Genomic DNA, 26,310 nt, shown 5'->3' with positions numbered 1-26,310 from the left:
GCACACGCTCGTGCACATGTGTGCCTTCCACAGATGTGCCCGGCCTTCCGCACATGCACTTTGCTTGTACGTCTGCCTTCCATGCATGCGCCCGGCCTCCAAAATGTGGTTAAATAGGACAGCATAGTGCCAGGGCCGCTACCAGTTCGCCTGAACTGGTCTGAACCGGCTGTATACCACCACTGATTTGCAGGGAAAGAGAGTTTTTACCTCAGACTGCAGTTTATCTCTGTGTAACAGAAGTAGCAGAATTTGCAAAGAACCTTAGAACGGGGGCGGGTGGGGGCATTTCTCTCTAATGGGAGGATCTTCGAAAGCTCATTTTGTATGTTCCAAGATACTCTGGGTTCCTGGCTTAGAGGGAAGTCCAGTTGACTCCTCTATTTCGAGGCACAACTGTGTTGCTAGACAGAAGTAGGGAAATCGCAGCTTCTCCCACCCCCATTCCCTGCCTTGTAATCTGCCTTCAAAACTTCCAGTTGGTTCCTTATGCTTCCAAGGAAAGTCTGCAGCATTTCCCCCCTGTGGAGACAGTTTCTCCACTTCGCCAAACTACCAGAGTGAAAGAATTGTAAATGATTTTTAACTAAAAGCTAATGTGAAAAATGGAATCGAAACCAACGTAAACATGTTAAGTTTTTTAAAGACTATTTTCAGATGTTGTAAAGGGAAAATTATTGTTCCTTGTCGTTAAATCCTAGAGGACACATTTTTCCTTCTGAGTCACAGTGTTATTTTAATTAGATTACATTTTATTGGAGGCTTTTGTGTTTCTTTTGTTTTTTTAACAATCGGTAAAAAATACGGCCGTTTTTTTATATATGTATGGAAGGAAAAAAAATCATTTTTTTGTATAATTGTCCTTGGCAACTCATTAAATCCAATCCAAAACCAGGAGTAGTTTATTTATGTCTTATCAACATAAGACATAATGTATATCTAAAGTGCATTATGTTACAAAATATATATAGATATATATATAGAAAGTCAGCAGCACCAAGATAAAAAGTTCATGGAAATAAATACATTATTCAACACAATAAATTATGGTAAATGTGACAACAAGAATTGTCAAAGTACAAAATTTCCCTCCCAGTATTATTCACAATGTTCAAATGTGCAGCTTTGGAGAACATCTGCAGCCAAGGTTTTATTTTTGAATCATTTACAATATTTACAGATAATAAATACTTTCCATATGTTCACAATTACAGAACACTTGAGTTAAGTTTTCCAAAAAAAATCTTAGCGGAGGATGTCAACGCCTCCTGCGAAGGAAAGACAAAAAAAGGAGAGAATTATTTTCCCATACAAATAACTGGACACATTAATAGTCTCATCAAAACATTCTGGTTCTCTTGGAAGAGTTGATGGACAACATACAATCATTCCAAGAATTTCAGGCCAGCTAGTCTCTTGTGTTCATGATTGTCAGTACAAGGAAATTAATAAAGCACAGTGTGATGGAAAATATCTTCCAAGAAGTGGTTTCTTTGTGGGTGAGAGCATACACACACATATAGACATAGATGATTAGGGGATTGGAGGCTAAAAAATACGAAGAACGGTTGTGGGAACTGGGTATGTCTAGTCTAATGAAGAGAAGGACCAGGGGGTGAGATGATAACAGTCTTCTGACATCTATGGGGCTGCCACACGGAAGAGGGAGCCAATCTATTCTCCAAAGCACCTGAAAGGAGGACAAGAAACAAGGGATGGAAACTAACCAAGGAGAGAAGCAACCTGGAATTGAGGAGAAATTTCCTGACAGTTAGAACAATTAATCAGTGGAATGGCTTTCCTTCAGAAATTGTGGGTGCTCCATCACTAGGGGCTTTTAAGAAGAGACTGGACAGGCATTTGTCCAGAATGGTATAGGGTCTCCTGCTTGAGGAAGAGGGTTGGGCTAGAAGACCTCCAAGTATCCCCATCTCATCTCATCTCATCTCATCTCATCTCATCTCATCTCATCTCATCTCATCTCATCTCATCTCATCATCTCATCTCTCTTCTCTTCTCTTCTCTTCTCTTCTCTTCTCTTCTCTTCTCTTCTCTTCTCTTCTCTTCTCTTCTCTCCTCTCCTCTCCTCTCCTCTCCTCTCCTCTCCTCTCCTCTCTCCTCTCCTCTCCTCTCCCCTATCCTCCCCTCCCCTCCCCTATCTATTGTGTTTAGATTAACATGCTTAACCTGGCTACTGAAGTCACTCAGTGTTTGGGCATATTACATTATACCATAAACTAATAGCACTTATAGCAATAGCACTTAGACTTATATACTGCCCTATAGTGTTTTACACACTCCCTAAGCATTTTAGAGAGTCAGCATTATTTGCATATTGCCCCCAACATCTTGAGTCCTCATTTTACCAATCTCGAAAGGATAGAAAGTTGAGTCAACCTTGAGTCCCATCAGGATCGAACTCCAGGCTGTGAGCAGAGTGAGCCTGCAATACTGCATTCTAACCCCATGTGCCACCAGGGCTCCTCATGGAATGGCCTTGATTTGAATCACAATCAATGAACTAAGAAACAGAATCAGTCCCAAACTTAACATGGCTGCAGCCACCAGATCTTTCACCGATCTGGTTAAACATGTTGCACAAACATGATCCTTCCCAAACGGTAATTAAGCACCGTATGGGTCACATTTTAGATCACACGTTAATAATGCTCCGTGGAAGGTAGCCTAGAATTAGATGTGGACCAAAGGATTAAGAACATCTGGAAAAAGAAACCTGATAATTTAAAAGTGTACTCTTAACTCTACCAGCGGGCAAGAATAGCTACAAAGCTGAAAAAAAAAATCTAAAAATATAAACCAGGCTGCTAAACTTCTCTGCATATTTGTTGGGTTTTGTTTTCTCTGCCTGGTGGTACTTATTTGTGTTCAAAGTCCGTCTCATCTTGTGTTCCAGACTTGTCATTACAAATGAGAATAGATCTGACGAGGGTCTTGGAGGCTGAATTCTGTGATGACTTGTTAAAGGAATTGGTGTATTTAGCATACAGAAGGTAAGGCTTTGGGTGGGGAGCCATGACCGAAGTCTTCCAGTTCATGGCCTTTGACTACAACTGGGAAGAAGGTCTGGCTTTATTCTCATAGTGTCCAGGTATAAAAAGCAACAGGTGAGAGCTTTGCAGAGGAAGCTCCCATCAGGATGACCATGATGAAAGCTATGAAGCGGGGGAACAGTGAGTCACCCTTAAAGCATCATGATGGCTTCATCACCAAAGGTTTTCCAGACCAAGCTTGAATAGATGTTTGAGATGATTTGAGGGTCCCTGCCTTAGGCAAGAGTCAATTGGTCTAGAAGAAGTAAAACACAGAATAACAGAGTTGGAACGGACCGTGGAGATCTTCTAGTCCCGTGATGGCGAACTTATGGCACGCGTGCCACAAGTGGCACACGGAGCCATGTCGCCTGGCATGGCAGCTCAGCTCTGGCGCCTGCATTTTCAGGCCTTCTGGGTCCACCAGAAGTAGGGAAACAGGCTGTTTCCTGCCTCCGGAGGGCCTGGGTGGGGGATGCGGAAGGCCTGTTTTTCTTTCTCACCTGGCTCCAGATCCTCTCTATGCATCTGGGGAGGGCGAAAACAGCCTTCCCCACCCCCTTGGAGGCCCTCCGGAGGCCTGAAATGGCCCGTTTTCCAACTCCCCAAATGTGTAGAGAGGATCTGGAGCCAGGTGAGAAAGAAAAACGGGCCTACTGGGCCATCGCATGCCAGGAGCGGGGTGGGGTAGGGGGTCACACGTGCACAAACCTCCCCCGCTCCCCCTTCCTGGCACACAATGGCAAAAAGGTTAGCCATCACTGTTCTAGTCCAACCCCCTGCCCAAGCAGGAGACCCCTATATCATTCCAGACAATGATTGTCCAGTCTCTTCTTGAAAGCCTTTGGTGATGGAGCACCCACAATTTCTATAGGCAAGCTATTGCACAGGTTCGCCTGGTGCATCAATTGCGACCCTACTTGGATCAGGAGGCTCTCCTCACAGTCACTCATGCCCTTGTCACCTCACGGTTAGATTATTGCAACTCGCTCTACATGGGGCTACCTTTGAAAAGTGTTTGGAGACTACAGCTGGTCCAGAACTCAGTCACGCGAGCTGTTGTGGGTGCACCTAGGTACACCCACATTACACCAATTCTCCGCAAGCTGCACTGGCTCCCTATTGGTCTCCGGTCACAATTCAAGGTGTTGGTTATTACCTTTAAAGCCCTACATGGCTCAGGGCCAAGGTATCTTCCAGACCGCCTTCTACCGCATAGTTCCCAGTGACCGGTAAGATCCCACAGAGCTGGTCTCCTCAGGGTCCCGTCAGCTAAACAATGCCGGCTGGCGGGCCCACAGGGGAGGGCCTTCTCTATGGCTGCCCCAGCTCTCTGGAATCAGTTACCTCCTGAAGTCTGGACCATCCCCACCCTATTGGCCTTCCGAAAAGCGGTGAAGACCTGGCTCTTCCGGCAGGCCTGGGGCCATTGATCTCGCTGCTGTGATTTGGCGAGATCCGGCCATGAATGGTGTGAATGGGTTTTAATGGGTTTTAATGGTTTAACTTTTAATGTTTTATATATGGTTTTTAAATGCATTGTAAGCCGCCTTGAGTCTTCGGAGAAAGGCGGCATACAAGTTGAACTAATAAATAAATAAATAAATAAATAAATAAATAAATAAATAAATAAATAAATAAATAAATATTCCATTGGTTGGTTGGTTGCTCTTAACCATGAATAATTTTCTCCTTAGTTCTAGATTCCTTCCTCTCCTTTGTTAGTTTCCATCCATTGTTTCTTGCCTTACCTTTTGCTGCTTTGGAAAATAGGTTGACCCTCCCCCCCCATCTTTGTAGGAGCCCTTCAAATATTGGAACACTTTCTAGTTCTAAGTTTATATGACTTTTGTTGGGTATATTTTAGAATGACACGTTCTAAAAGGACTGATGATGTTACTTAATTTGGTAGTGAAACATCTGCAAGAAAAGCCTCAAGGACCCTTCATTTCAACCCTGAGTTAGAAATATACTCCTTTATCAGAAAGGCATGTTTCCACATCTGGATGGCCACCTCCCTGCCCCATTTTAGCAAACTTATTCCCAAGACTTGTTGATCAATGCATGGTTTGCAAATGGAGGACTGGAGTCTACGCTGGTTGAATAAGATCTTCTGAAGGATGTGGATGAGATACAGAGAACGCTAAATTATATCAGTGTTTTTTTTTTATAACAGTTGATATCTTTGCTAGGCCTGGGGCCTAGGTTCTCACACCTGACTGTAGCTTGAGGGACCGTGTTATCCTGCCAAGCGCACCCAAAACTTTGACACAATCCTCCAAAGATGACTCTTATCTAGGAATCCATGAGAAATTAGATGAAACAACAGATTGCAAACTTTGAGGTGTTTCGTAATCCTCTTGCTTTTATCTTGTTTTTCTTCAGTGATGTAAACGGAACTGGGGTTTAATTTGGCCTACGCCAGGGGGATTCCTAAATTAAACGTTTAGTTTGCACTCCTGACAGTGCTAGCATTTTTGGCAAATATATGATACAAGTAAATGTATTTGGCCTATGTAACAAGGGCGTATAAAAAGGCATTCCAGATAGCTGCGACATTAATGAAATTCCCTTTCCACAACAAACATCTCAAGATTTGGAATTTACTAACTCGGTATGAGCTGACCTATCACACTCTTAGTTTATACCAATGTTTCTCAAGCTTGGCAGCTTGAAGAGGTGTGGACTTCAACTTCCAGAATTCCCCCAGGCAGCAAATCTGAGAATTGAAGTTCACATGTCTTCAAACTGTAAAGATTGAGAAACGGGGGTTAATATGAAGAACGAAGCAAAATTTCATTGCACCAGTGGTGGGTTTCAAATTTTTTTACTACGGGTTCTGTGGGTGTGGCTTGGTGGGCGTGGCATGGCTTGGTGGGTGTGGCTTGGTGGGCGTGGCAGGGGAAGGATACTGTAAATCTCCATTCCCACCCCAATCCATGGGGTTATTTTAAGGGTAATGGGTTTTAATTTTTGGGAAGCCAATTTGATTTAATTCTGTTTTTAAATTATTTTAAATTTTATATTGTATGTATTTTAATTTTGGTTGTTCACCGCCCTGAGTCCTTCGGGAGAAGGGCGGTATACAAATTTAAATAATAAATAAATAAATAAATAAAATCCAGGAGAAGGTTATGGCAAAATCCCCATTTCCTCCCGATCAGTTGGGACTCAGGAGGCAGAGCATAGATGGGGGCGGGGCCAGTCAGAGGTGGTATTTACCGGTTCTCTGAACTACTCAAAATTTCTGCTACCAGTTCTTCAGAACTGATCAGAACCTGCTGAAACCCACCTCTGCATTGCACCTATGTGCAGCTAAGGATATTCGGTACCCATAAGACATGAGAACTGGTCACTCATGACCACAGCCAATGTAGGAAATGTATCAGGCCTGGAAGCCATCTTTTACATTAGGCCTTCAGGCCTGCCACATTTACTACTGTGGGAAACTGGGAGGGGGGATTGTATGGAGCATGGGTGATGTATAGTCATAATAACATTCCTTTCTCAAGAAGTCAAGGACACCTGGAGAGATAGTCTAATGATAGCAAAATACCAATCTGCTAGAAGAAGGGTATCAACTTCGATTTCATTGAGGGCCGCACTAGGGTTGTGTTTGACCTGGAGGGGTGGGGGGCAGGTGGACATGGCCAGGATGGGCGAGGTCAGCTTGATGTCACTCGTGTCAGCCCTCTGCCAGTGGGCCCCGTTTTGGGCCACAACAGCCTCCTGCAGCCCTCTGCCAATGAAAACAGAACTTGGAGGGGTGCATGCAGCCCCCCCAGCAGTGGTGGGTTGCCTCCGGTTCGGACCGGTTCGCAAGAACCGGTAGTAAAACTGGCGGGAGGCTCCGCCCACCGCCCTGGATGTCGTCTTTGGCGATCTGCGAATGCAGATCCTGTTGCGAACTGGTAGTAAAGGTAAGTAGAACCCACCGCTGACCCCTGGGTCATGTTTTCAGCCATGATGGCCTCCTGCAACCCTCTGCCAGTGAAAACAGAGCTGGGGGGATCCCCCCGAGCTCTGTTTTCACAGGCAAAGGTCTGCAGGAGGCCGTTGCAGCTGAAAATGGAACCTGGGAGGGCTGCGTGCGGCACTCCTGAGCTCCATTTTTGCTGGCAGAGGCACCGCGGGCTGGTCCTTTGCTGTTTTCAAGGTGCCTTCTCGGGCCAGATCTAAGCACCCCAGTGGGCCAGATGTGGCCCGCGGGCCTTGAGTTTGACACCCCTGTTCTAGAAGATTCGTGGTCGCCGTTCAATACCACCAGCTACCCTTGAAATCAGTTCAGCTCTGCAAATTTCTCCTGTTTTAATGCTTTTGGAAGGTTATCTTGAATCTCTTAAGGGTGAAAAGAGTCAGCGTGTACCCAAACAACAGGTCAGCGTGTGAGAACTTCACGCAACTGGAAGGGTCCAAGCTGTACAGGCTGACCCTGTTGGGCGATTTGAACTGTCACATGGGAAACATCAAATGCAAATCCTGCACAGCGATTGCCAGAAGGCCTAAACTGGCCATATTTTCTGGAAATTAACATTAAGTATCGATAATTCGTTGTCATTATTATTTCAGAAAATGATCTTATGGAATTGGTGTAAAGCTGCATCTCTCTCTCTCTCTCTCAATTTTATTAAAAAAAAAAAACTTTTATTAAAAGTTTTAGACAAAACTGCAGTTCTCAAGGTCTTACTTCCTTGAAAACTCCCTGTCCTACACAGTGGTGGTGGGTTTCAAAATTTTTTACTACTGGTTCTGTGGGTGTGGCTTGGCGGGCATGGCAGGGGAAGGATGCTGTAAAATCTCCATTCCCTCCCCAATCCTTTAAAGCTTTAAAGGATTGGGGAGGGAATGGAGATTTTCCTTCCTATTTCGGCAAGCTGGGATGGCTTAAAATTTTAAATGGGTTATTTTAAGGGTAATGGGTTTTTAAATTTGGGGAATGTCAATTCGATTTAATTCGGTTTTAAATTATTTTAAATTTTATATTGTATGTATTTTAATTCTGGCTGTTCACCGCCCTGAATCCTTCGGGAGAAGGGCGGTATACAAATTTAAATAATAAATAAATAAATAAATAAATAAATAATCCAGGGGAAGGTTACTGCAAAATCCCCTTTTCCTCCCAATCAGCTGGGAGGCAGAGAATAGATGGGGGCGGGGCCAGTCAGAATTTTTACTACCGGTTCTCCGAACTACTCAAAATTTCCGCTACCGGTTCGTCAGAACTGGTCAGAACCTGCTGAAACCCACCTCTGGTCCTACAGGAATGGAAATGATTTTCTCTATCCTTGAAGTAATTTTTCAGAATTTTTCAGCAACTGGAACTGAAATAAGAAGTCCTTATGACAGAGATGTCCAGCCTTGACCACTTGAAGACCCATGGACTCCAACTCCCAGAATCCCCCCAGCCAGCCTAGGGGAATTCTGGGAGTTGAAGTCCACAAATCTTAAAGTGGCCAAGGTTGGACAGCCCTGCCTTATGGCTTCGGCAGACATGACATAGAGACACTGTCCATGTTCTCTCCCGAGATTAAAAGCAACTCAAGATTTTCCTTGGGTCTCCACCGTTAAGGACACAAGTAAACCTAACCTTGGTGCAACATTATAACAGCAGAATAGCTGGACCTTACTTTTTTTTGGACGGACACACCTGGAACATGAGTCCTTCTTACCTTGTCTTAATAGGTGCAACACGCAAGATGTCCATCCCACTGCCGGACCCTTTTAAGCTGAGCCAGGCTGAACGAATTCGCCTCTTCTTCTTCTCTTGATCCTTACGTTTCCCAGGTTTTCCTTTTTTCTTCTTTCCGGGGGTCTTCAGGGGCTGCTCCTTGTACGGTTGTGTCTTGTTGGTCTCCTGGGTCAGGTTTTTGCCTTCGTCATCGATGCCAAAGCGGAGCGTGTAGCTTTTGGCAGGAACCACAGCAGGTTTGGGGTTGGGCGATACCTCTGACACGCCTCGAATCTCAGCCGTGTTCACCCCTTCGATGAGGTTTTGCAGGAAGTGACGCCTTCGGGTGTCTTGCATGGACTTCCCTTTGTCGTGAAGGAGTTGGTATTCGGCGACCGTCCTTTTGCTGTTCGAAAAAGAAAAAGAAAAAAAGCAAATCCAGACATTAATGGACATGAAAGGATGTCCATTCATTCATCCATTCATTATGGCCGCCACAATATTTTAAAAAAAGATGTTTAGTTTAACTTTTATTGTCATTGTATGTATATACACAGTATACCCATACAACGAAATTCACTTAAGACTTAAAGACCAGGCCCAACACACCAGAGGTGGGTTTCAGCAGGTTCTGACCAGTTCTGGAGAACCCGTAGTGGAAATTTTGAGTAGTTCAGAGAACTGGTAGTAAAAATTCTGACTGGCCCCATCCCCATCTATTCTCTGCCTCCCAAGTCCCAGCTGATCGGGAGGAAATGGGTATTTTGCAGTAACCTTCCCCTGGATTGGGGACGGAATGGAGATTTTATAGAGTCCTTCCCCTGGATTGGGGATGGAATGGAGATTTTACAGTATCCTTCCCTTGCCACTCCCACCAAGCCACACCCACCAAGCCACACCCACAGAACTGACAGTAAAAAAATTTGAAACCCACCACTGCAACACACATAACAATCCTCAAACACACCCCCACCCACCATAAACTCCCCGCCCCTGAACCACCCAAACATCCACACAACAGACCAAGTAATGCTGTCCAACAGCTCACTGATAGTGGCCCTTTAGTTCATTGTTGAGTGCAATTATAGCTCTGGGATAAAAACTATGTTGAGACTCTAGTACAAAGAAGATGATTAGGGGAGACTAAAACATATTTTTTAAAAAGCACAATTGGTGGAATTGGGTATGCCTAGTTTAGTGAAAAGAAGGACTAGGGATGACATGATAGCAATGTTCCAATATCTCAGGGGCTGCCACAAAGAAGAGGGAGTCAAGCTATTCTCCAAAGCACTTGAGGGTAGGACAAGAAGCAATGGGTGGAAACTAATCAAGGAGAGAAGCAACTTAGAACTAAGGAGGAATTTCCTGATAGTTAGAACAATTAATCAGTGGAACAACTTGCGTCCAGAAGTTGTGAATGCTCCAAAACTGGAAATTTTAAAGAAGAGATTGGACAACTATTTGTCTGAAATGATATAGAGTTTCCTGCCTGAACAGGGGTTAGACTAGAAAACTTTGAAGATCCCTTCCAACTCTATTATTCTGTTATTTATTGAGTCTGTTCAAAAAAACCCCAGTCTTCTCTATGTACAGCATAATCGCCACAGCAAGAGTCCAGCATATTCCACATTTTCTCTGAATCAATCAAACTTTTTAACTATTCCCTACCGTGGCAGAAAAGCTGAATTTGAAATAGTTTGCTAGGAAGCTGGTATATGACCCACTGCTGTAACCATGGATACCAGTAGTCCTTGACTTACAAACTTTTCTTCGGTGATCTTTTGAAGTTACAACAGCACTGGGGGAAAAAAAAGACTCATGATTGTTATTCAGACTTATGACCGTTGCGGCATTCCCATGGTTACATGATCAAAATTCAGGTGGTTGGCAACTGACTCATACTTATGACGGTTGCAGTGTCCCGAGGTCATGTAATCATCTTTTGCGAGCAAAGTTCATTGGGGAAGCCAGATAACAATCATGTTACTAGCTTAAGAACTGCAGTGACTCCCTTAAGAACTGTGACAAGGAAGGTCGTAAAACAGGTCGTAAGGAGCCTGGATAGCTCAACAGACTAAAAGCCTGTTATTAACATTCAGCTGTCTGCAATTATTGCAAGTTCGAATTTCCCCAGGCTCAAGGTTGACTCAGCCTTCCATCCTTTCTAAGGTAGGTAAATTGAGGACCCAGTTTGTGGGGGCAATAAGCTGACTTTGTATAAAATATACAAAAGTATGAAGACTATTGCTTAACGCATTGTAAGCCGCCCTGAGTCTCCGGAGAAGGGCGGCATATAAATCTAATTTAAAAAAAAAAAAGGCAAAACTCCCTTAACAACTTTCTCGTTTAGCAACAGAACTTTTGGGCTCAGTTGTGGTTGTAAATCGAGGACTACTTATAATTGCTAGGATGGTGCGGGACTGTTGTGGCCCATCAGCGGCCTGTGCAACTAGTAGCTGATTCAGACAACGAGGAGGCTGGTGTGGTGCTGCGCCAGCAGCCTGTGCAGCTGGCACTCGAGTCAGACAATGAGGAGGCTGGAGAAGATGTGGTGCCAGAGGCGGGGATTCAGCCAGGGCCTTCAGAACCTCCAGAAGCTCCTATACGTGAAGAGGAAGAAGAGGAGGAGCCTCTTCTCGATGCACGGGCACACAGAGCTGCCAAAAGGCAGGAGTGGTTCCTCAGGAGGAGGTCTCCTCGAGAGTGGAGCTAATTGGCCACTCCCTTAGCCTATTTAAGGAAGGACAACAACTGAGGCAATTTGCAGGGAACAACTTCATTCACTCTCCTTCGCATCCTGATCTTAGTTCTCTTATCAGTTTCCTGCAAATTGCTTCTGGGCTTTCTGCCAACCATAGTAAGATTACAATTATTTATTCTTTGGATTCTTGTAGGCTGTTAAGAAAGTTAATTAACAGCCTTTATTTGAAAAAGACTGATTTAATTTAGTAAACTAAGGTTTGTACAGACTTTGTGTGTGCTGCGTTCTTTGGGGTCCGTAGCTAGGGCAGAACAGGGACCTTCAGCCTTCAGATGAGTGTTTCTCAAATAATTACAATATGTGGATAGGGAATTCTGGGAGTTGAAGTCCAGATATGTTAAAGTGCTCAAGGTTGAAAAGCAGGACTTCAAATCAGCTTGTTTAACAAAAAGAAATCAATTGATGGAGATGATCTTGGACCAAGATTAGCTACAACTCAAGTCCAAAACCACATTGGTGATTGGTCAACACTCTCCACTTGTTAAACAACAACAATAACCCTAGCTCCTCCACATTTTAAGCCTTTTAAAGAAGCCACTCACAAATCTAGAACTGAATTTTCCAAGTTACACCAGGAAAAGGCCCGTACATTAGAAACACTGATTCTTAAGCAGCCTTGAAGCTATTTCAGAAATGAGCTGGTTCCATTAGCTTTGAAGACATGTTACATTCAAGTTCGCCAAAGGAAGGCATAGAAATCATAAGTTCGGGGGAAGCGTATAAATGGAAATGATTAGAGGTGTTTGGATAAATATGGACAACCTCTATGTTCACAGTGGACGCTGCATGTTCTAGATGAGTTTTCAAATTTTGCTAAGTGAGCTGCAACCTAGAACTAAGGTGTTGTTTCCGAGTTTCCCCCAATCTGAGGACCGGCTAAATACACTGCATGGCGTAAACATCTAAAGAGATGCCTCCAATTCCAATATGTTAGTTGTCTTTTATAAATTGAAAATATCCATCCCTTTCTTTTTCCACCAGCAAGCAAACTCTTGATGCACCTAGCTTTGGAAGACGTTTTTCTCCATAGTTGGTCTGTGATTGACTGCTCCTGGACACATGGTTTTTGACAGATGGGTTCTAGATCGCTAAATGGAAAGGCTCCTTCAAGTTGGGCTCAACTCCAGGTGACTCCTTAGTTTTCTTGATACAGAAGATTGTTGCCATTGCCTTTTCTGTTACAGACTAATCTAAGCTTTGGATATTCCTAGCAGTCTTCTCCCAAATTCTCTTCCTGCTTCACTTTCGGAGATCAGCTATTTGCTGTAGATCAAGATCACATCACTCTGCTAAACAGCTAATTCCCACAACACTGTCAAACCATTTACTAAGACTGTATTACTATTCTTTTTCTCATCCTTCCTATTACCTATCTCCTTTTCTACCTAGGACGATAACCTTGTTGCTTGCATCTTTATGATTTATGTTGTTTTATTTAGGTTCCTAGTATGATTTTGATTGCTTATTTAGTATCCTATGACTATCACTAAGTCTTGTATCTTATGATTCATGATGAATGTATTTATGACGATTATGATCATGATTTATCACTTATCTCTTTTATATACACTGAGAGCTTATGCACCGAAGACAAATTCCTTGTTTGTCCAATCACACTTGGCCAATAAAGAATTCTATTCTATTCTATTCTATTCTATTCTATTCTATTCTATTCTATTCTATTCTATTCTATTCTATTCTATTCTATTCCATTCCATTCCATTCTATTTTCTATTCTATTTTCTATTCTATCCTTTTTTCTATTCTATCCTTTTTTTATTCTATATTCTATACTATTCTTTATTCTATTCTATTCTATTTTTGATTCTATTCTAGTTTTGAGTCTATATTGTATTCTATTCTGTTTCTTGTTCTATTCTATTCTGTTTTTTATTCTATATTCTATTCTATTCTATTTTTGATTCTATATTCTATTCTGTTTTTTATTCTATTCGATTCTGTTTTTTATTCTACATCCTATTCTATTTTTTTTCCTATATTCTATTTGATTCCATTTTCTATTCTATTTTCTATTCTATTTTTTATTCTTTATTCTGAATATAGAATAAAATAAAATCTGGATTTGTCTGAAATAGTATAGGGTCCCCTGCTTGGGCGGGGGGTTGGACTAGAAGACCTCTAAGGTCCCTTCCAACTCTGTTATTCTATTCTATTCTGCTCTGCTCTGCTCTGCTCTGCTCTGCTCTGCTCTGCTCTGCTCTATTCTATTCTATTCTATTCTATTCTATTCTATTCTATTCTATTCTATTCTATTCTATTCCTATTCCTATTCCTATTCCTATTCCTATTCCTATTCCTATTCCTATTCCTACTCTATCTACTCTACTCTACACTACACTACACTACACTACACTACACTACACTACACTACACTACACTACACTACACTACACTACACTACACTACACTACACTATTCTTTCTATTCTATTCTAATTATTAGGGTTTCTAATCAGTGACAGGGTTAATAGGACTCACGTCTTCTTCTCCAGGCACATTTTAATACCATCTTGATGTTTACATCATTGACAGGTATGATCTGCTCGAGCTTTCTCAATTTCAGGGTAGTTAAGCAATGGGGTTTCGCAATCAGTTCATACTGGAAGAACAAGGATGACAGAGAACCGTAGTCCGGAAAACAAAACAAAATATTGTGGTCCAGCAGCCGATCCTGGGAAATAATTACTGATGGGAAAATGTGTGTCTTGGCCCTCAGGGTAAGGTGGATGCATTGTCAGCTGCAGGAATAAAACAACAAGTGGGTTTGTAGATTATTCCACTGGATATCTGTCGGTCCTGTCCAGAATGTGCTAAGGCCGTGATGGCAAACCTATGGCATGGGTGCCACAGGTGGCATATGGAGCCATATCTGTGGGCATGTGAGCGTTGCCCTAGCTCAGCTCCAGCACACATGCGCATGCCGCCCAGCTGATTTTTGGACCTTCCGGGCCACCGGACATCGGGAAACAGGCTATTTCTGGCTTCTGGAGGGCCTCCAGCAGGGTGGAGGTCGTTTTCACCCTCCCCAGGCTCCTAGAAAGCATCTAGCATCTCGCAAAAGGGGAATCAGGTGACCCTGGAACACTGCAAACTGTTATAAATGTGAACCAATGGCCAGGGTCCAGGATACCTGTAATATCTTGGACATGTTGAAGGACACCAAACTCCTTCAGGTCAGTAAAATGAGGACCCAGATTGTTGGGGGGCAATATACTGATTCTGTAAACCACTTAGAGAGGGCTATAAAGCACTGGGAAGCGGTGTATAAGTCTGCTATTGCTATTCCTTCCTTCCTTCCTTCCTTCCTTCCTTCCTTCCTTCCTTCCTTCCTTCCTTCCTTCCTTCCTTCCTTCCTTCCTTCCTTTCTTCCCTCCCTCCTTTCTCATGCTCCTTTCTCATGGTGCAGTGGTCAGAATGCAGTATTGCAGGTTAATTCTGCCCACTGCCAGCAGTTCGATCCTGACCGGCTCAAGGTCGACTCAGCCTTCCATCCTTCTGAGGTCGATAAAATGAGGACCCAGATTGTTGGGAGCAATATGCTGATTCTGTAAACAGCTGTAAAACACTGTGAAGCGGTATATAAATCTAAGTGCTATTGCTATTATATGATTTCAATGAAACGTGTCAAGGATAGAATGAAGCTATCTCAAAAGTCATTGAATGTTGAACATAACCTTAAAGTTAAGTCAGTCTATATAACTGATACAGAAGCAAGGTTATTACCACTCTCAGTCTCTTCTGGTTTATAATAGCAGCTGATATCAAAAATTGAGGCTGTATAACTTGATTAGTCAAGAGCTGAAATGTTATGGTGCAATCTGAGGTAACATACAAGGAGCCTTGCATCTGAAGAGATATCATAATATATTACAAAAACTTGGCATCCTATGTTAGAATGGAGCCTCTTAATAGCCAAGGGACAGAGCTAAAAACTGGGAGGACCATAACTAAAATCTCACCAAGATTCTCTCTTCCTAATAATAATGCTGCTTATATTCCCTTCAGAATTATGCAGAGCATAGAGATGAGACATATAAATTCTTCTGAGCAGTTCAAGAAATGATATGTGTTTTCCGTGTTTGTTTCACGGCTCGTACATCCATGGAAATTATCCCAAATGTTAAAGAGAATGCATGAAAAAAAAAACACCAACACCCTCTTGTAGATGTTGGCATCATTGGTCCGTGGTCTGCCCAGCAAAATGCCACTTCGAATGCCTAAACGAATGGCCTTTTCCCAGGGAGCTTGGCACAATCCTGGTTAGTGGAAGATTGTTTAAAATTTGTGGCATGAGCTAGTAGACAAACCATCTGGCTAGAAAGAGTGTTGATGTTCTCCATTTGAAAAAAAAGCATTCAAATGTTTTGGGGTGAAAATGAAAGGTGCTTATTAGACGCCTTGTAAAAAATATATATAGCAGGAATATGACTGTGTCCATATTGATGGGTGCACAGGAGCTCAGTAAACCACTGAATGTGTTCTCCAGCTTAAAAAAAAATCTTCAACAGTTATTCTGGAAGAATATCTTTATTCCTGCATTCTGGCTCATCTTACATATCCACCAGACCAGTGTTTCTCAACCTTTGGCAACTTTCAGATATGTGGACTACAACTCCCAGTATTCTGGAAGTTGTAGTCCACATATCTTAAAGTTGCTAAGTTTGAGAAATATTGCGCTAGACCAGAGGTCTTCAAACTTGGCAGCTTTAAGACTTGTGGACGTCAACTCCCAGAAGTCTCCAGCCAGCTATGCTGCACTAGACAATCAGCTTTAAAATTACAGGTGCAACTTATGTCAATTCTGGATCTGTAGAACCTTTTTCTCATTGAGTTCCAACTGATCTTCAAAATGTGGCTTAAGCCAACCATTTATATGACACTCACCAGTGGTGAATTTCAGCCGGTTCTATCCGGATCGCGCGATCTGGTAGCGCTGGCGGTGGGAGGCTCCGCCCACCCACCCAGACGTCATCACGTCCTGTTTTTGACCCTCTGTGCATGCGCAGAAGGCTCTGCGTATGCATGGAGGAGGTGCGCGTGCTCACATTTGTCAACCGGTACCGAACATAAGTGTATACCACCCCCTGACACTCATCCTATCCTTGTCCTTTGCTCGTTTAATTAAGGTTGCCACTCTCTTCTTTGAATGGATCAGCGTTTTGACAGGCTGAATATTTTGGTGCTGTATCATCTTCTTTTAATGACCCCATAATCCCTTGCGGGATGGAGGAGTCTGGGGAACTGAATGGAGTTAGCAGAGTGTTTACTGGCCGGATGCTTTTCCTGTCGCCAGGGCAGAGTTTTGTTAAGTAGATATATTCTCACTGTGCCCAGAGAGAGGGATATCTGCCTCTACCTAAGATTGAACTCACAGCCTCCTGATTATGAGGCGAGGGCTCTACCTCTAGGCCACCGCACCGCTTCTCTTTTGGTGCTATTTTAGGCTATTTTATATCATGGTTCTCAAACCCTTTCTAGAGAGTCCTATTCATTTTTTCTCAAAATGTATTCACAATGTGAATAGCTCCTTTCTTCACCTGTTGAATTCTCGGCCATCTTGAACTCTGAATAAATTTGTAAACCTCCCGCTGCCCTATGATGCATACAAGTACCCCAAATTTCATTTCCACCCCCCTCTCTTTCTTACCCAGATAGCAATCAAAACCCACTTGATACTTTTTTTTTGGTTTTTTTTTTTCTCATTTTCAGTCTCTCATTCTACAAAAGATGTGTCCTTAATTTGAAACGGATTAATTGTTCTTGTCACAGGAGCCTCTGGTGGGGTTCTAAGAAGTTTCTAACTGTGCCAATAAATAAATGTCATGGTTAAAAATGGACTCATGCAAAATTCAATTGCAAGAAGGCAGTTTTGGGTAGTGGTTAAAAGCCACTGGACTAGATATTGGGAGTTCTAGTCCTGATTTAAACCCAACTAGATGACCTTGGGCTGGTCCCTATCTCAGCCTCCAGAAGAAGGCAAGAAAAAAGCTTTCTCAAGAAAACCACATGGATTTACCCATATAATTGCCAACAGTCAAGCTGACTCAAAGTCATCAATCAATCAATCAATCAATCCACTAATAAGAGAAAACAATATTCTTAACAGACCAATAGTAAATACATATTTCTCAATTAAGGCTCTCTATCAGACCATGTTACTAGATTACTGCTGTGGAACATATTCAATTTTTTACTTGTAAGTCACCTAGAATTGTTTGGGAGTGGAGTCACTTATAGTAGTGGCCAAAATTGTGGAAACCTTTTGGGAAAAGTGTATTTTCTAAAACTAGCTAATAACACCATTTTTGGGGGGGAGTAGTACCATAAAATTATATATCAATGGAAAGATCATTTAATCAAGAATGTAATGCAATAACATTTATGAAGGATTTGCTATTAGAATAGTGGTTACAGTATAAAGAAGACAAGTGAAACACGTAGAAAAAACAAGATATACAAAAATGATCACCATAGAAAAAAATGAGATATACAAAAATTATCACCGGGTCAGTTAATACTCAGTTGGGTAACTTTTAGCATGAATTATGTCCTTACAATGTCTTCCCATGGAGGGAACCAAGTCTTTTAGTTCTGCAGCTATTCTAATGTGAAACCAAGATTGAAGGATTGCTTCTATTAACTGGGTTTTATTGCTGGGTCGCTTCTGACTAACAAGTTTCTTTAGTCGGCTCCATAGATTTTCAATTGGGTGAAGGTCTGGGCTATTCCCAGGCCATTCCAGCAGTGGAATAGGATTATCTTGAAACTCCAAAAAAAAAAAAAAAGTGATGTTATTAGCCATGAAACCTCAAAAATACACTTTCCCAAAAAAGGTTTGCACAATTTTAGCCACTACTGTATAAACAAAACTCAATTAACTGAATTCAGAAACCTCTCTGTTCCTTAGCATGAACATTTAGGTTGGGTTTTTTTTTTTTTTAAAAAAAAAAAACAAGTTTGTATCATAATACCTGATCCTATTCTCGAAGAGGAAAATTTTGTCTATAGATATTATCAAGCTACATGCTTCTTTTTTAAAAAATTGTACATGAAAAGTTCCTTTATCCAGCTATTCTAGTGGGGGCGCTGTTTAGTGACTAAACATGTTGCATCAGGATTAAGAATTATAATGAAGACAGAGGTAGCATCGGTGTGCCATGACTTCAGTCAAGGAGGGTGACCTCAGAGCCCCCATTCCTTAAGGGAAGTTTGGAAGGAGACTAAGTACAAAGGGAGAGGGGGAAAATCTCTTTGCCACCCTCACTTAAGAAGACTAAGTTCAACCATGCCAATGGCTCTCATTCCCCCCTTTGGTAAAATGATAAAAAGAGATTATTTGTTGTTCAGGGTTGAACTATAAGGGTCATTGGTGCTCTCCAAACTTGGTTATTTTCTCACAGACGTTTTATTACCCAATTAGGTAACATCATCAGGGCAAACCAATCTCAGAGTCCCCAGAAATAAAAAAAAAATCCCAATTCCATCTCATGCTTTCAGGCAGCAGAAGGCAAGCTCCCAACCATTTTGCAAACGTCTGTTGTGGGGGAGACGCAGGAATTACACAGACTGTAGTACAGTGAGACTAAAGAGCCTGCAGTACAGTGGACTAAAGCACTGTTATTAACATCTGCTGCTTGCAATTACTGCAAGTTCAAATCTCACCAGGCTCAAGGTTGACTCAGCCTTCCATCCTTTCAAAGGTAGGTAAAATGAGGACCCAGATTGTGGGGGCAATAAGCTGACTTTGTATAAATATACAAAAGTATGAAGGCTATTGCTTAATGCATTGTAAGCCGCCCTGAGTCTCCGGAGAAGGGCGGCATATATATTAAAGCAAAAAAAAAAGACGCAGGAATATTCCCTGCCAATCTACCGAGAGGCCCTTAAGATAACTTGCTACAGGGACCAAATCTTCTTTTAAAAATCCACCTCTTTGTTTCCTTCCTCCCATCCACCTCTTGTAACCGTGAGGAGAAGTGAGAACTGGAGAAGACTGAGCCGAATCGCCAGAGTGGATTAACGGGTGGGAAGAAATACAGCATTTCTAAAAATAGCACCCAGAAGACTGAAAAGTTTTTTGGGGTTTTTTTTGGGGGGGGAAGTGTTTTCGCTATCCCGCTAGAGGTCCCTTCCCAGTTCTGCAATGAAAAACTGCCTGACCCCAAACCAGAGGCAGTTAATACCCATGCTAACATGCGGTGCGGTGAGCAATTTTGAGTGAAGGAGTTGAGAGTTTATGGTTTCTTGGCTGCCCAGAAGCACTCACACAAATTACTGTATACATTGTACCTTGAGTTCCCAGAGTTATAATTCACTCTCATGTACACAACCTTGAAAACCTCGTCCCCCCCCCCTCCACGGTCTTGGGGCTAAACTGCCAATCCCCAAAGGGAAGATGGTTAACCAACCCTCACTAAGCAGTGGTCACTCTTGACATCTTGATCTCCCGTGTAAGTTCAACAGAAATGGCTCTCTGTTCCTTCGCTCCCTCCTCCTGTTTAAGGACTTGAGGAGGCTACTGTACTTTACAGCACTGTTCAAATACCTTCTGCGTTTCCAAATTCTTTGGCTTGCCTTGTGCCTTTTTCCCCCCCTACAATTTATCCTTTGTTTCCAAAATGCGGGTGGGTGGGTGGAAACCTTGCTAGGAAGTTATATTGCTCTGAGCCCCCAGCCCAATGGATGGATGCTGAGTTAGGCATCCATCCCGGTCAAAGCCAGATGTTCTTCGGGGGGCAACATCTGACTTTCGGTTGGGTCTGTTCAAGAACAGGAGTTCAGCCTGTGGGTTTTCATTAAGGATGCGAAGGGAACCATTTCAGATTTAGAAGAGAGTTAGAAGAACTACTGTGGAGAGGTGGTGCATAATCCATACCAAAGTTTTACAGAACCTCATTCTAATCCGGAATATTTCACACCAAGGGAAAAGAATCAGTGCCAATCCCACTCAGGACTTTCTGCATTTGTGAGCAAGCCATAATTGGCGTTACTTAAGTTTGGGCAATGAAACATCTTGCAAGAAAACAACAGAAGCTCAGGGTACCACCAAGGACCCTTCACAAATTCATCTCCAGAGAAAAGTCTGCTGAAGGTTGGCCTTTTTCCCTATTTTTCATTAGACTGTTCCGGTTCATCTCTTAAAACCTGTCACTTTATTTTCCCATCTTCCCCAATCCCCTAAAAAGAATAAAGTACAAGCGCAGAACTTCGGATCTGCGCATCCAGCATTGTGCGACAACACCGCAGGGTGGATGCATCGATCTGGTGAGTTCATCCCACAGCTCCAGTCATCCGACTGGTGTTATTATAAATAAGCACGGAGGGGCATTTGAGCATCCCAGACTCGGAGCTGTTCTCCTGTTTCTTCTCAGTCAACTGCCTCTTGGCTCTCTCCATCAGCGGTTTAATGCAAAAGCGGAGCGTTTTCATGCTCGTTGGCACAAACCTTCAACGGAGGGATTGCAAAAGCCGTGATTTAAGCGCTGTGTATTTTCTCCCAGAGCGCTCTCCATGTTTCTGGGATCGGTGCCAATGTGCCTATGGCCATCTTTTAGCATCCGAAGTCTATATAATATGCCTGCTATGGTAGTTTGTAATAAAAACGCAATCTCCCAGCGCATGTGAACATGCCCACTTGAGGCTCTTCCTCCAAACCCTCTCTCTCTCTCTCTGTCTCTCTCTCTGTCTCTCTCTCTGTCTCTCTCTCTCTCTCTGCCTCTCTCTCTCTCTCTCTCTCTCTCTCTCTGTCCCTCTGTCTCTCTCTCTGTCTCTCTCTGTCTCTGTCTCTCTCTCTCTCTCTCTGTCTGTCTGTCTGTCACTCTGTCTCTCTCTCTGTCCTGTCTCTCTCTGTCTCTGTCTCTCTCTGTCTCTCTCTCTGTCTCTGTCCCTCTGTCTCTCTCTCTGTCTCTCTCTCTGTCTCTCTCTCTGTCTCTCTCTCTCTCTGCCTCTCTCTCTCTCTCTCTCTCTGTCCCTCTGTCTCTCTCTCTGTCTCTCTCTGTCTCTGTCTCTCTCTCTCTCTCTCTGTCTGTCTGTCACTCTGTCTCTCTCTCTGTCTCTCTCTCTCTGTCCTGTCTCTCTCTGTCTGTCTCTCTCTCTGTCTCTGTCCCTCTGTCTCTCTCTCTCTCTCTCTGTGTCTCTCTCTCTCTGTCCTGTCTCTCTCTGTCTCTCTCTGTCTCTCTGTCTCTCTGTCTCTCTCTGTCTCTCTCTCTGTGTCTCTCTCTCTCTCTCTCTCCTTCACACACTCCCCACGTCCTTTAAGGACAGCTATTGTTCTTTTGACACACGATACAAACAAGCGGCGCGAGGGTCGTTTTTTTGGCTCTCCGTTTCTCTAAAAATAAAGGTTAAGGCCGCCAAGGAACCTTCCCAATTCAAAAAGTGAAGGGAGGCAGAGAAGAAAAGGGAGAATAAAAGTTTAAGAAGTTCAGGGTTGGTTGATGAAAGTCATCCTCTCTACCCGATCCGTTCTTTCATTCAATTGACCCTCTCGGATTTTTTTTTTTTTTAAATATTTCAAGGAGGAAATAAAAATCCGAGTCGTTCTGAGCCAATCACTTCACGAGCTGAGCAAAGGACATTCACAAGGCTGCCCCGTCGGTTTTTGGAGTTTTTTTGGCTACGGTGGGGTGTCTTAAAAGTCTCGGGACAGAGAAAGGAAGAAAAAAGAAGAGCGACTCACAATCGGCGTCCGTTCCCGTGGCCTTCCAGGGATCGGCCGGAGGACGGCAGGCAGTAACTCAGCAAAAAGACCACGAAACTCCACTGTTGGAAGTGTCTGGGGAACATGGTCGCTTTCCGGCGGATTTTCGGGACCTGCAAAGAGAAGTGGCGCTGAGCGAATGGAGCGGGACGCCAGGAAAACGGGAAGGTTTGGGGGGAGAGGGAGGGAAGGAAGGAGGGAGGGAGGGCGCCAGGCGTGGGCTCCCCGCCCCCAAACGCCAGCCAACCTCCCAGGCGTGGAGCAAGCAGGGAGCGCGGCGGAGGCGCGCGGGACGCCCCTTCGGGGAGGAGGAGGAGGAGGAGGAGGAGGAGACCCTCCGGCCAGCACTCCCCATCCCGTACCTTGCTCAGGTCCCCAGCTTCTGCCCGCTGCGCTTCTTAGTAGCTGCCTTTCTGCCTCCCTTCCTCCCTCTGGATCGCCACGGGATGGAGGAGGAGGAGGAGGAGGAGGAGGAGGAGGAGGAGGAGGAGGAGAGGGGGGAACGACGACCCTCCGGCCAGCAGGAGGACTCCCCATCCCGTACCTTGCTCAAGTCCCCAACTTCTGCCCGCTGCGCTTCTTAGCAATTGCCTTCCTGCCTCCCTTCCTCCCTTTGGATCGCCACGGGATGGGGAGGAGGAGGAGGAGGAGGAGGAGGAGGAGGAGGAGAGAGGGGGGAACGACGACCCTCCGGCCAGCAGGAGGACTCCCCATCCCGTACCTTGCTCAGGTCCCCAGCTTCTGCCCGCTGCGCTTCTCAGCAGCTGCCTTTCTGCCTCCCTTCCTCCCTCTGGATCGCCATGGGATGGGGAGGAGGAAGAGGAGGAGGAGGCCAGCTTGAGATGCCAAGAAAAGAGCAGCCACACCACTGATGCCCGCCTCCATTGGGCACTGGCCGCCCGGTTGGGTGGGTGGGGTGGACCACCCACAGCCCTTGGGGGAGAAGAGCCCAGGAGCGGGCGACTCGGCCCTGTCACTCACGCCGAGGATCCGGGCAGACAGGCTGAACCCAGGCACTGGGGAAGAGGCTGCCCATCAGAGTTCGGTGTTCGAGGCGCACTCCCTGCCCGCAGAAATCTAGCGCAGCAGCGGCGGGTCCCGAGCTCTTCCTTGCCTGATGGAGCCTCCCTGAGAGGCCAACGTTTGGGAAGGGGAGAGTTAAAGAGGGCAGAGTCCTAGAAGCGGGCAGGGTGGCTGCCAGGATCCAGGTCGGCTGTACCCTCACCAGGCAACTGGAGCAGCAGCTCCCAAAGCCCACCACCGCTAGCCTCGCCCTGCGCAGAATGATCGGGCAGGGAGAAACGACCTGGCCCTCCACGAATTGGGACTCCCACACCTCCGGAGTCCTTACTCCTGCCTTCCTGGCAGGGGAACATGGAACCAAAGTCCCAAACCTCAGCAGATCGACTCTGGGGAGGGGGTTGGTCAGGGCCCGTCTCGAATGTACGGTCACACCTTGCTCAGCCCTCCGGGGGTCCCCTCTTGCCAGCCAAGAATCCAAGCAAAAAGCAGTGCCAGTCTATTGGGGGGGGGCGCCCCCCCCCAGAATCCCCTCCTGTCATTCTTCCAATGGCCTCTACAAAAAGTATTGGGAGGGCGGATCTACGCCCTTCCTCTACGCCCCCCACCTCCCTCCCCCCCCCCGGCCGCCAGCTGTGCTCAGCTGGAGACTGGCCAGTACCGGCCCCATTCTTCCACGAGACTCGTCTGGCTGGGCTCCTCTGAAAATCCCTATCAGGGTGTCACGTCTAGGTCAGGGCGCCCTCCAAGTGAGACCCGGCAAACGAGGCCACGGCGAAGCACAGGCTGCCCTCGTCGGGTGTCTGGGGGCGACGGGTGCGCGCGCGCGTGTGTGTGGGGTTTAGAGCAAGGGTGAAATCCAGCAGGTTCTGACAGGTTCTGGAGAACCGGTAGTGGAAATTTTGAATAGTTCGGAGAAGCGGCAAATACCACCTCTGGCTGGCCCCAGAGTGGGGTGGGAAAGGAGATTTTGCAATATCTTTCCCCCCAGGAGAGGAGGGAACAGAGATTTTTGCAGTATCCTTCCCCCTGGAGTGGAGTGGGAATGGAGATTTTGCAATTTTGGATTTCACCCCTGGTTTAGAGACTTTGACTCTGAGGAGGTGCCAGCCCGTGCCGCCAAGGGCCGCTCCCCACTTTTTTTTTTTTTTTTTTTTTTTAAAAATGATTTATATGCCACCCTTCTCCGGAGACTCAGGGCGGCTTACAATGGGTTAAGAAATAGCCTTCATACTTTTGTATATTTATACAAAGTCAGCTTATTGCCCCCACAAACTGGGTCCTCAATTTACCTACCTTAGAAAGGATGGAAGGCTGAGTCCACCTTGAGCCTGGTGAGATTTGAATTTACAGTAATTCAGACAGCTGGTGTTAATCACAATGCTATCAGTCTGCTGAGCCACCAGGCCGTCCGGTCAAGCGCAGCTGCTTGGCCTTTCAACAGGAGGACCGTTGAAGGCCGGTTCGCCTCTAATGCGGCAATGGGTGTATTGTGTGAAAGCTGCTGTATTGTCTGTACAGCTGTTCTCTTGTCCCAAAGGTGGTTTTTTTTCCCTGCAAAGAGGCAACTGGTTTTTCTTTGAAGACGTTTCGCTCCTCCTCCCAGAAGCTTCTTCAGCTCTAACTGGATGGTGGGAGAATGGAAGGATTCTACTATCCAGTCAGAGCTGGAGAAGCTTCTGGGAGGAGAAGCGAAACGTCTTCAAGGGGAAAAAACCCCCCAGAAAATCCAATTCGAGAAGCACTTTTGGGACAGCCGTGACCTGCGTGACTGAGAATCTCCCTAGACGGCTGTTCTCTGTATTCAGCCCAGCGGGTCGTGAGAACGCAGCTCTCCAGCCTCCCCCAAAGAAACGGGGGTTTTCGGGCCTCAAACTTAATCTCTCGGAGCGCGTTCAGACGTTCGTTGCCTGGCTTCTCTGAGCTAAGAGCAGCGCGCGTCCTTGAGCAACGTCCCGAGGACTCGGAGGGGGCGGACGGGGGCTATGCGGTCTTCCTGACTTGCCGGTCGTGTGAACGCGGCCAAGGGGCGAGTGTGCCTGGCAAGGAAGGACTGACACCCTCCCTTCCAAGACTGTTGGAACTCTTGGTCTCCCATTGGCAAAGACGACGGGGCTGGGCTCATTGCCGCCCCCTAAAACAAATGATCCCTCTCAGCCCCCTCGCAGCGCCCGCTCCATCATCCATCCATTCCTTCATCCTTCGCTCCCTGGGTACCACTCGGCGCTGGGGACAGTAACAGAGTTGGAAGGGACCTTGGAGGTCATCTAATCCAACCCCCTACTCACGCAGGAGAACCTGAGGAGCCTGGTGGCGCAGCGGACTAAACTACTGTTAAAGTAGCACTTAGCTGCCAGCTGCCTGCAATTACTGCGAGTTCAATTCTCACCAGGCTCAAGGTTGACTCAACTTTCCATCCTCCCGAGGTAGGTAAAATGAGGACCCGGATTGTGGGGGCAATAAGCTGACTTTGTATAAAATAGAACACCGCTCAGGGGGGGCCAAAAACCCCTACTAAGCAGGTATATACAAAAGTATGAAGGCTATTGCTTAATGCATTGTAAGCCGCCCTGAGTCTCCGGAGAAGGGCGGCATATATAAATCGAACTAATACTAATATTAACACTAACACTAACACTATTACTACTACTACTACTACTACTAATAATAATAATACTACTACTACTACTACTACTAATACTACTACTACTAATAATAATAATAATAATAATAATAATAATAATAATAACCTGTACTAGGAATTCGAGCCGCCGAACTCCCGATTTTTCTGATCCACAAGCTCAGTGTCTTAGCCACTGAGCCATCTACTTTCCCGAAAAAAACCACGTCTCCGAGCCGGGGTAGGGGAGAGGACTGAGAGTTTGGAAATCAATTAAGTCAAAACCGTGGGGACGGACGCGCACCCCGTTTTCCCTCCTCCAGCCTTCACCTTTTCCATGGCCATCCCTCCTCTTCCTTCTTCTCCTCCTCCTCCTCTTCGTTGCGCGCTGGTCCCTTCAGAGCCTGCCGGGCAGGGCAGGGTAGAGCAGGGCGCCTCTCCAAGGCTGGTGGGTTTCTTCCGCAGGGGGTCC

The 26,310-nt window shown here is 45.1% G+C and overlaps 1 protein-coding gene across 3 annotated transcripts; it reads right to left on the bottom strand.

Moving 5' to 3' along the window:
• Positions 1-1,046: 1,046 nt before the first annotated feature.
• Positions 1,047-26,310, bottom strand: PTHLH (parathyroid hormone like hormone). Of its 3 annotated transcripts, none has more exons than XM_070947510.1 (4): positions 26,169-26,310; positions 22,178-22,311; positions 8,720-9,124; positions 1,047-1,268 (listed from the first exon to the last, which is right to left on the bottom strand). In XM_070947510.1, the coding sequence occupies exons 1-4, from the start codon at positions 26,181-26,183 to the stop codon at positions 1,259-1,261; spliced, it is 564 nt and encodes a 187-aa protein (XP_070803611.1). In that variant the 5' UTR covers positions 26,184-26,310; the 3' UTR covers positions 1,047-1,258. The 3 variants fall into 3 exon arrangements, with proteins under 3 accessions (XP_070803611.1, XP_070803613.1, XP_070803612.1); XM_070947512.1 differs by lacking the exon at positions 26,169-26,310 and adding an exon at positions 22,561-22,572; XM_070947511.1 differs by lacking the exon at positions 1,047-1,268 and having other exon boundaries at positions 8,716-9,124.

This window comes from Pituophis catenifer, unplaced genomic scaffold (assembly GCF_029215685.1).
Source record: "Pituophis catenifer annectens isolate HBS135680 unplaced genomic scaffold, rPitCat1.0.hap2 SCAF_7, whole genome shotgun sequence".
Taxonomy (NCBI): Eukaryota; Metazoa; Chordata; class Lepidosauria; order Squamata; family Colubridae; genus Pituophis; species Pituophis catenifer.
This window is presented reverse-complemented; position numbering and strand designations above follow the sequence as displayed.